General features: G+C 55.2%; 1 protein-coding gene across 1 annotated transcript; it reads right to left on the reverse strand.

The window, feature by feature from the left end:
- Window positions 1-5: 5 nt before the first annotated feature.
- Window positions 6-10,595, reverse strand: NPHS1 (NPHS1 adhesion molecule, nephrin; the record flags this gene model as incomplete). The annotated part of the gene is made up of 22 exons (XM_028485792.1): window positions 10,454-10,595; window positions 10,131-10,346; window positions 9,932-10,054; window positions 9,597-9,725; window positions 8,858-8,939; window positions 8,400-8,503; window positions 8,088-8,215; window positions 7,828-7,999; window positions 7,483-7,640; window positions 7,072-7,216; window positions 6,843-6,967; window positions 5,456-5,642; window positions 5,141-5,270; window positions 4,818-4,990; window positions 4,259-4,399; window positions 4,028-4,168; window positions 3,400-3,521; window positions 2,238-2,409; window positions 1,986-2,142; window positions 1,739-1,890; window positions 249-360; window positions 6-165 (listed from the first exon to the last, which is right to left on the reverse strand). Coding segments are annotated over exons 1-22 (3,171 nt in total), but the record flags the coding sequence as incomplete, so codon positions are not given.
- Between the last annotated feature and the right edge of the window lie 360 nt (window positions 10,596-10,955).

Consider the following 10,955-nt stretch of genomic DNA (forward strand, 5'->3'; position numbering starts at 1 on the left):
ATCTGGGTCCCTTTGTCAGCTAGTCCACTGTCGCCCAGGGCATTGCTGGCCAGCAACCAGACCCTGTATCGTGTAGAAGCCTGCAGCCCAGTCAGTGTGAAGGTGGTGGCCTGGGGTGGTAGGACATTCGTGTAGAGGAATCCTGGAGTCCCCAGAGCCTCATACCTGCATGAAAGGGAGGGCAGTCATTCAGGGAGGTGCCCCAGTCCTATCGGCTACCACCCCTTCCTGCCATGACAGGGACCCACCTGACTTGGAAACTTTGTGGCAAGCCCCCATCAAAGCCAGGCTTCCACTCCAGCCCCACCGAGTATGGGGTCATGCTCACGACCTTCAATCCCAATGGCGGATCAGGGCGGCCTTTGAGGTAAGGGATGGGGGACATAGTCAGAGGATACAGAAGGATTCTGAAAGATTCCTTCCAGATTCCTTAAGCATAATTTTAAATATACAGTCGATTCTCATTATTCATGGTGGTCATGTTCTCTAAAGTCACTGTGAACCCTCAACGAGCAAATACCAAACCATTGCTTCTAGGGGAAATGCAGGCTTAGATTCCCAGGAGCCTCTAGTCACATTTTCATCAACCAATTAACACATGACCTTGTATTATGCATGTTTCTGCTTAAAGACATCTTATTTAATATATCTTGTTGATTCATGAACATTGAACTCACAGCCCCAGTGGTGCTATAACTCACACCTGAACGAAGCTTATCCAACACAAGTATTTTCTCCAAATGGCACACCACAGACTTCTTGAGCTTAGGAACACCAGACAGCACTTTAGTGCTGTTCTTGGGGGCCATTTTATTTAGCAAAATCACTAACAAAAAGCACGAAGGTGCAAAATATGAGAGCTCAAAGGAAGCAGAGTGTTGTCTTGCTCCACCTCAGCTGAGAATGTACTCATTGGGTGACTCAAATTTTTCACCCGCTCTGTACAGTCCCCTGAATGTCTGAGAGAGCAGCATGAGTATTGATTTGAGGGTTATAAATAAATTTTAGCAAGCAGGCAAATTTGCAAATACAGACTCCACAAAGAAGGAGGATTGACTGTATGATATATATTTCTTGTAGTGGATTTTTGTGCCTATCTCATAGCCATTCCCCTCATTTCTTCTGGTGACAGAACCCTGAATATCCATTGGAGAACCACTCGCCCACATTCTCAGGCCACGTGCTTCTGACGGAAGTGACTCCACTCCTTGTAGGATGGACATGTGACTAGGCCTAGCCAACAGAAGCAACAATCAGATCAGGTTGTCTTCCCCTCACCACCTGATTGGATCAGGGATGGGCTGGGAGCCAAGTGGAACCAATGGATCTTAATTCTAGTACTTTCACACCACTGTTAGGAAGCCTCACTTTATTGAAAAGCTTCTCATAGTGGTTGTTAGATGTCTAACAGACATCTCACAATAAAGCCAACACAGGGAAAAGCGGTCCTGAGAGATGGGGAGTTCTTGATGACAGCTGAACCTAGATCCAGCGACTCCTGAAAATCTACTTTTCAGTAATTTGGGCCAATAAGAAAACCCCTCCAGTTTTTCCTTTGTTGTGGGTTTCCCTAAAAATCCAGTCTCCATTGGGATTTCGGGGCAGGCAAAAACTCCATCCTCATTCATAAACACTTCTCAGGTTTCAGGAACACTGCCATTCTGAGAGCAACCAGAAACTTGGGGATTGACCTAGGGGAGCACCCTCCCAACACCCTCACAGCCCCCTCCCACCATACTGATGCTGACGAGTTGAATATCGGTGTGGTCCGAGCCGAGGGGGTTGGTGGCTGTGCACGTGAAGAGAGCATAATCCTGGGCTGCGGACACGTTGGCAATGGTCAGGAGGCTGCTGTGGACACCACTCTGGTGGTATGTGTGCTCTGTGTACCTGGAGAGGAGGTGTGGCAGGGACTCAGGGAGGGTGATTGGGGCTGGGGGATCAAAGTTAGGGCTGGACTGCTACCTGGCTGGTCCTGGGCTCACCTGGGATCCTGGAGATCCAGAGGGACCCCGTTTTTGGTCCAAGTGAAGACGATATTGGGGACACCTCGGGCACGACAGTGGAGGGTGGCAGAACTAGTGCTGTCTCCAGCTGCAGCCACTTTAGTTAGAGGAGAGGGATGCTCCACGTGGGGGGCAACTAGAGGGGTTGGAGGTCAACATGAGGTGTATGGAAGGACATGATATGTGGATTTAGTGGCAGGCGTTGAAGTTAGGGCTTTGGCTGTTACTCACATCTGACAACAAGACGGACCAGCCCTCTGGCTGGAGGTGCCACCCCATTGTCCACAATGCACTGGTAAGCACCAGCCTGGGTCAACTTGGCATGGTGAATCCGAAGACGCCCTGTGGACCCCTTTGATATCTTCTCCATGTCCTCCAGGCTCTGGTCCTCCTCCTCTTCTCCCTGGAGGCACAAGACTCAGCAGATGGTCTCCAAGTCTGGCCCCAGCTCCATTATCCTCCAAACCGGATCCCCTCTGTAGCCTCATTCCCCCAGCCACGATCACCCTTCCTAGCAAAGAAAAAATTCCCGCTGTCATCCACCCATGCACCCATCCATCCATTTATCCAACCATTCATGCATGGATCCATCCATTCATCCACCAATCCAGCCAACCACTCACCCAACCATTTATTCAACCATTCATGCTTGGAACCATCTACCCACCCATCCATCCATGTATTTAACCATCCTATCCATCGATTCATTCATTTATCCATACATCCATCAACCTCTCACTCCATCCATTCATCCATTCACCCATTCATTCATCCAACCATCTGTCTTCCTTCTACCTGTCCAGTCACCCTTCCATCTCTCAACCCATCCACCCCATCTATTTCCTCACAGACACACACACCAATAAATACATGCATCTGTTCATCAATGCATCTAGCTACCTATTTATCCATCTCTCCATCTCTCCATTGGCCTGTACACTCACCCATCCATCCATCCATCCATTTACCCATTATCCTTCCACAGACATCTTTTCCACTGATGGTGTATCTATCCATCCATCTATTCTCTAGTCTAATCTACTCACTTCTCTCATTCAATCAGCTAACTGCCCATTTATTGATCCATTTATCCAGTCATTCACTTGTTCATTTGTCCATCTTTTCTTCCATCCACTCATTCATCCATCCACCTATTCATCCACCCATCTACCTATCCATCCATATATCCACCCACCTGCCCACCCACTCACCTGGTTATCTATTCACTCATCCACCCATCCATCTGCCATTCAACAGTTAGTTCTTGGAGCATGCCCGGACAAGTACATAGTTATAGAGGGTCATGTAGACGTGAACCCTCCTCCCAAGGAACTCACAGTCAAGAAATCACATCCCCCCAGCCCCCTCCATTTACCAAAGGTTGGATCCTCACCAGCCTCTCCCAGTTGAACATCTCAGGAAGGATGGGATTGGCGTCAACAGTGCAGACTATGTCCACAGAGCCCCCAATATTCACTTCAGTGGGGTCTTGGAGAGCTCGGATGATGGGAGCATCTAGGGAAGGGAGGAGCTTGGGGAAGGCACTTGGGCCCAGACAGGCCATGGTGGAAGAGGGCCCCAGGTGGGAGAGGCGTCTTAGAGGTGCCCGAGAAAGTTATGGGTGTGATAAAGTCTGCCTTTGGAGTAAAGTTCTCAAGGTTAATGAGGTTGTCCCCACCCTCTGCTATACCACTGTAGTGACAAGAGTAGGTGCAGTGGGCTTCCAGAATTGTGTGGCGGTGGGGCTTCCACAGCGGGCTTGGCTTCCTGATGGGAGTAGGTGGGCAGAGATTCTACATAGGGTCTCTCTAGTGGGCAGGTTTCCCGAAGTGGACGTGGCTCCATCACAGTGGGGGCTCCCAGAGTGGGAGGCTTCCAGGATGGGTGAAAATCCCTGGGTGGGTGGAGCTTCCACAATGAGGAGACTCCACAGTGGGCAAGATTCCCTGGGTGGGTGTGGTTTCCACGGTGGGCGGGGCTCCCAAAGCTCCCTAGTTGCCTAGGGTGACGAGGGGGCTCACAGTGTACGTCCAGCCTCACGAGAGCTTCAGCGGTGCCCTCTGAGTTCTGGCAGTGCAGCTGGTAGAGGCCATCGTCAGCGCGGGTCACGTTCCATAGCTGCAGAGCTCCACCAGACAGGATACGATGCCGGGGGCCGCCAGCTGGGGGAAGTAAAGGTTGAGGGGCCTACCAGACCCTCCCGTCCCGGAGTCCCGTAGACCTGCGCTCCTCTTCATGTCCCTTCCCTGTACCTGGGCTGAGGCGGTAGCCGCGGAAGGTCCAGTTGAAGGCCTCCGGGACGGGGTTGGCAGACACGGACACGGGCAGCAGTGCCTCGCCCTGCTCCACCGCGGTCACCACAAGCACCTGCTCACCCAGGAACTCTGGAGGGTCTGCGGAGGAGGCGCCGCTGGGAGTCAAGATTGGTAAGGTTCGGATCCGGGGAGGATTTGAGATCAGGTGCAGGCATGAAGTGTTAAAGTCGAGATCATGACTAGATTTTAAGATTGTGTACAAGGTAGCAATTAAGTTCAGAGCTGAAATGGGGGTTAGGTTCAGAAGCCAGAGTCAGCTTTAAGGATGGAAAGAGGGTTCAGGATGGGGGTGATGGTCAGGGGTAAGGATAGAGGACAAAAGGCAGGATGGGGGTTGGGCAGGATAGGAGCTGGTGCAGGGTCGGGTGTGAGGATAAAGGTCAGGAAAGTTTCAAAGTTTAGGATGGAAGTCAAAGACAGTATCAGGATGAAGACCCACGTAGTATAGGATAGGGTCAGGCGGGAACCAAGAGGGATGCCAGGCCTGCGCACATACACAGCACGTTGAGGCGGTAGAACGCGCTCACGGTTTCCCGTAGCTCGGTGCTGTGGGCACGGCAGGTCACGCGGTGGCCGTGGTCGCGGGATGACATTCTCAGAAGGACGCTCCTAGCGGCGGCGGAGCCTCTGAATGGAGCACTCCGGGCCGTGGCGGCCACACCCTCCAGCCTGTGGACCGGGCAGGGAGTAGGACCAGAGCCAGAGTCTGGGTGCTGGGCAGGGTACTGGACAGAACGGCAAGTAGGGTGGGGGCCGGGATTCTGACTGTCAAGGAGCGTGACCAGAACCAGGGAGCGACGGGGCCACTCGCACTCTCACCTCTCCCCCTCCTTGTCCCACGACAAGTTGACCGGAGGGTTGCTGCTAACGCTGACGCACGTCAGGTTTAAGGCATCCCCGGGGCGCAGCGCCGACGCGTTGGCCAGGATCGTCACATTAGTTGGGGGGACTTCGAGCACCGGTGGGAGGAGCGAGGCTCAGAGGTGAGGAGGAGGCCCGGCCTGCTTCCGCCCGGCAGTGACCCAGGCCCCGCCCAGCCGCCCCCCATCCCCCAGCCCCCAGCCACGGCTCCGGCTCAGTTCCCCGCCGCGGCGCAGCCCTCCGCCCCCGCAGCCCGGCCGTGCGGCCCCTCACACTGCACCACGAGCTGCGTGGACGCGCTGAGCTGGCCGGCTTTGCACGTGAACTTGGCCTGGTTGTCCGACGGACCGGTGATCAGCACCAGCTCTCGGGAGAAGGTGCTCCCGGACTTCTCCAGACTTCCCAGCTGCACCCGCCGTGGCTCCTGGGGCGGCCGCGGTTCGGTCACTGTGCGCGAGTCCTGAGGGCCGAGACTGACTGGGGGACCGCGGGTAGCCCTGCCATTCCCCGCGAGACGCCCCACTGGGTTGGCGGCCAGCCCAGATAAAGCTTTCGTGTGATGAGGAAAAGGCGCCCCCTTCCGTGGGCACCAGCTAGGGTAGAGGAATGGGGACTGGAACTGAGCACATCCTACCGGAATCCCTCCCGCCGACTGGGCCCCCCCAGAGCCCCGAGATTCTGCTGTGTGATTCCGCCTCCAGTCAGTCCCACGCCTCACTACCCCCGCCCCCACGCCTCCTCTGCTCTCTGGAGGCCCTCGGCTGACCGTCAGCCCCACTCCTCAAAATTCATTCCAGCTATGTTTACCAGACACCCTGCGCCAGGAAACTCCCTTGGAATTCCCAAACCTTTCCCAGAATTCCTTCACTTTTGCCTGTCCTTAGTTCTTTTTCTTAAACTCCCCACCTTCCTCAAAGATTTCCTTTGATCTTTCCCTTAATTCCATTGGCTGGTCGCAAATTTCTGAATCCTTCCCCAATATGCTCTTATTATCCTAATCTTTTACTAGAATCCTTTGTATTGTCCCAATTCGTGGCATTTCTCCAAAATTCCATCCAATTAAATGGAATTCAATTTCCTTCCTATAATGCCTAGTCTTTCCCCCAGAATTTCCACTAGATTCCTAATTTCCCAAGAGTCTCCCAGAATTCTGCTAGAATTTTTAAATTTTAATGGAGTTTCATTTTCTTACCCCCAAGTCCCAAGAATTCAATTTAATATTAATGGATTTTTCAAATGTGCTGGAGGATTACTAGTCTTTCCCCCCAAATTTCTAGGCTTTGCCCACCATTGTCTTTGTTTCTGGAATTCTTAGTCTTTCCCTAAAATTCCTGCCGTTTCACCTGAATTCCAAGATTTCACCAGAATTTCCTTTAATTTTAATGAAATTAATTGCCTTTTCTCTAGAATTCCCCATCCGGATCCAGAATTCTTTCTTTTATTCTAGGATTCTCACTGTTTTCCCAGAATTTCCTCACTTTTTCTAAAGTCGCATTTAATTCTCATGGCGTTTGTCTTTTCCAATTCCCTGCCGAAACTCAAAATCTCCAGTGTTTTTCAAGAAATTCAGGTTTCCCAAGATTTCCCAAGAGGAGGAGAGAAGGGGCTCCATCTTTCCCCCACATTCCCGGCCACCCCACAACCCTTGCTTGGCACCAACCTTGTACCAGGTGAGGGAAGGGTCTGGATGGCCTCCAATGGCCAAACATACCAGCCTCACCCGGGTCCCAGCCCGGAGACGCTGCCCCTCTGGGGGGCCCTCAATCCATAGCTTCTGGGCAGGATCTGTGGGGAGAGCCAGGAAGAGTGGATTTTCTCTCCCAGCTGGGACCTGAGGGTGGGGGTGTCTCTAAGGCATGGGGAACCCCTGGGTGAGGGTGGAGCCTCACATTTCACATTCAGGGTGAGTGACTTCTTGAAGGTCTCCTTGGTGAAGGCCTCACTAAAGGCCTCACATGTGAGGGTCAGACCATTGTCCTCCCGTCGCGCCAGGAATGTCAGGTTAGACATGGAGATGTGGCCACCATGCAGGCCCTGGTAGGGAGCGAGCTTCAGACTGGGGGAGTAGGGCACCCCCATCCATGGTACCAGTGACCTGGGTCCACCCCCGACCCCAGCAGGGACGTGTGAATCATCTCCACCCTCTCCTCTGTCAGACCCAGGAGGCCCTGGGCCCCAGTCCCTGCTTGCTCCCCAGGCACTAAGGCATCCAAGCTGCCAGACCCCTCCTCTCCCAAATCCAGGAGTTGTGCCCTCAGCTCCCTCCTCCCTCAGACCCAGGAGCCCGGCCCCCGCCTCACATCCATGACCGTCTCCTCTGTGGGCAGCAGCTGCCGCCAGCCCAGCCACCATCGCAGTAGGACCCTTGGGCGACTGGACTTGGTGATGCAGGAGAGTGTCACGTTCTTGTTCTCAGACTGGGATGCAGAGCCCAGGATGGTAATGGCACTGGGGGGAACTGCAGGGATGATGGACAGAGGAGAGACACTGAGCTGGGCTGCACGGCTCACAGATGAGCCCAGACAGAGAGGAGACTGGGGACAGATGATGAGGTCTTCGGCATCAGACAGGCATGATTTGGGGACACAGACAGATGGTTCTCTGGGGCACAGACTGACAGGTGGGCAGCTGGCACCAGGACTCACAGGTGACCTGCAGCGTGACCCCACGTTCCTGGATCCCTGTAGATACGCTGTTGTAGGCCTCGCAGCTGAGCCTCGCCCCATGGTCTTCCGGCCGCACGATCATCACTAACGTGCTGCGGGCCACTGCCTGAGCGTGCTCTGTGCCCCAGGCTGTGGACACTGGCTGGCCGTTCTGGAGACAGGGACAGGCCTGGGCCAGCTCGGGGCCGGCTCCTGGCCCTTGCCCCTTCCCCCATCTCCAGACCCGCCTCTGCCCTCACCTTCAGCCACTGCAGTGTGGCTAACGGATTCCCCCCTCGGGCCGTGCACAGCAGCTCCAGGTTCTGCCCTGCCCTCGCGTGCCCCTCTTCCAGGCCTGGCCACTCAATGACAGGGGGTCCTGGGGGGACTGGGGAACAGCAGTCGCGGGCCTGGGGACCCCATCCATTCTTTCCAGGCCCCACAACCTGCCTCTGAACCCCTGTGTTTCCCCCTTGAGAGTCTGAGCCTTTCATAATCCCTGTGCTCCCCGGGCCCCCCCAATTCCTGCTTCCCATCTTTACTGCCAACTGTTGACTCAGTTCCCCACTTACACAGAACATTCACGGTGACTGAAGCCTTGATAGGGGTGTCCAAAGCTGGGCTGGACCCCTCACAGACCAGTAACTGCCCGTTATCCGAGCTCTGGGGTGTCACCCTGGGGTGGGAAGTTGGGGTTCTAAAGTCAGAGCCATCATCTGAAATTTGGGAAGTCAAGGTGAAGAGGGGGGCATGCCAGGCCCCCACACCTGGCCTAAGTCTCTATGATGATTTCCTTTAGGACTTAGAGTTCCACGGAAGAGATTTCGGGGTCAACAGCAAGAACTGGGGTCCCAGAGGCCCACACCCGGCCAAAACCTTTGTAATTGATCCCCTGGAGTGTCAGGGTAAAGAATTGGGTCCCGGATGTCCCTACCTGACCCAAGTTTCCATGCTTGAATCCCTAGGATATGGGGTTTTCATGGAGAAATGTGGGGATCAGTCTGCGGGGAGGGCACCCCAATTTCCATACCTGGCTGTGGCCTCTGTGGTGAAGAGTTTCTCCTGGGATCCCTCATTCACATTAGCAGAGATGTCAGAAATTCTTTGTCCACCTTGGGGTAACAAGAAGGCTGAAGGGGTGCCAGGTTTCCCCCACGGTAGATCCTGGGGATCATGGCCTGGAATTCCTCAGGGTGGACATACAACCCCTCCCTCCTGGTTCTGGAGGAAAAACACTATGTCCATTCCCTCCACACATTCCAGCCTCCCTGAATCCTGGAGTCCTCACTCAGGGCTGAGTCCTGGCCTGGGCCTCTCCCCTCCTCTCCTTTTTTTTTTTTTTTTTTTTTTTGGCTACGCCACCTGGCTTGCAGGGATCTTAGCTCCCTGACCAGAGATCAAACCCGTGCTCCCTGCGGTGGAAGTGCAGAGTCCTAACCACTGGACCGCCAGGGAATTCCCTCTCCCCTCCCCTCCTTGCTGGGTTGTATTACCCACCCCCATCACCTCAGCTTCCCGTTGCTGCACCACAAGGACACCCGTATCTCTATCTGGAGGCTCAACCTCTCCCCTGAGTCCCGGCCTAGCAGTCCCGTGAACTCCTCGGTACCTTTCCTGGATGTCCCCTCCCATCCACTGGGTCCCACACTGGCCTCAGCATCTCCCCAAGCCTGTTCCTGCATCCCATCTCAGGAGAACCCTGGGCAGGGACACATCCCCTCCCCACTCCAGGGGCTTCCTGCTGCCCCCATCCGTTCACCCGCACTCACTCAGGAGGAAGGAGATGTCAGGTGCTGGCTTTGCATCCCCAGACACACAGCTGACCAAGTACTCCTGCCCAGCTACCCACGTGACCGTGCTCCCTGCCTCGGGGGTCAGCTGAAGCACCTTGGGGGGCACTGGTGAGAAAGGGTCTGGGATAAGCCAGAAGCACCCAGAAGGATATGAGGATTTGGGCTTTGTGTCTCATTGCTCAGGAAATGAGTTCTGCACCCTGGGTCTAAGGAAGTGGATGGTGGGGAACTGGGGGCTTGGACTCCTGGACCCTGGAGCTGGCGAGGGTGGAAGTCCAGACTCGTGGGTCCTGGAGGTCTCTCACCCGTACCCAGGATGGAGAGGATCACTCTGGGCGACACGAGCTCAGGGCCTGTTTCTGAGCGGCTGACCTGGCACTCATACCCCGCGTCGTCGCTGAGGTCACATGCTTCAATATGCAGGTGGAATTCACCTGCAGGGAGGACCCCAGGTCAGGGCCACGGTCAGCCTCTGCTGGTGGCTCAGAATCTCAGGCTCCTGTCCCTTACCTTTCGTAGGGTCCCCTTGCAGGCGATACCGCGGGAAACTGGGGATCCTAGGATCGGGGCCTAGGAGCAGCCCATCTTTGGCCCATTGGACCGTGCTGCCAGGGGCGCTGACCCCACACCACAGCTCAGCGGCAGTCCCCTCCACCACCGTCAAGTTTTCAGGCAGAGCCCAGAAGCCTCGGGGGGCTGAGGCAGGGACTGCCACCTGGGCCAGGCCTGGGGACACAGAGGTGTCAGTAGGAGAGGGCAGAGGGTCTGCCTGGAGAATGTGGGTGGAAGATGAGGGCCACCTGGCTCTGGTCACCGGCCAGGATCCCACTCACCTGTCGTCAGCAGCCCCGTAAGGAGCAGCGGCGTCCTGATGGGGAGCCTCGGAGCCGCCCCAGGCCCTCTGCCTGCGGCTCCCACACGGACCACTGCCCGCCCCCTGCGCCTGCCTCTGTCTTGCTCTGGGTCCCTTTCCATGTCTCCGTCTCTTACTTTTCTCTTTGTTTCTCTTTTCCTTCTTCTCCTTCTCTGTTTTTCTCTCCTCCCAGGAGTCAGTCTCCCCTCCCCCACACTGTCTTTCTCTCTCTCTCTCTTCCTGCCCTAAGTCCCCTCTGATCTCCCTCCTGTATTCTCTCTATCGTGCTCTCCTGGTCTAAAGTTCCCTCTCTCTCTCTCTCTCTCTCTCTCTCTCTCTCTCTCTCTCTCTCTCTCTCTCTCAGTCTCTATCTCCTTCCCTGAAGTCAGTGTCTATTTCTCTTTCTTCTCCTGTGCCACTCCCACCCCTGGTCTCCTCTCACCACTCATAGCCCCTCAGGGAGGACCCACTGCTGAGTCGCC

The sequence above is a fragment of the Physeter macrocephalus genome, unplaced genomic scaffold (assembly GCF_002837175.3).
Source record: "Physeter macrocephalus isolate SW-GA unplaced genomic scaffold, ASM283717v5 random_611, whole genome shotgun sequence".
In the NCBI taxonomy this organism is placed as follows: domain Eukaryota; kingdom Metazoa; phylum Chordata; class Mammalia; order Artiodactyla; family Physeteridae; genus Physeter; species Physeter macrocephalus.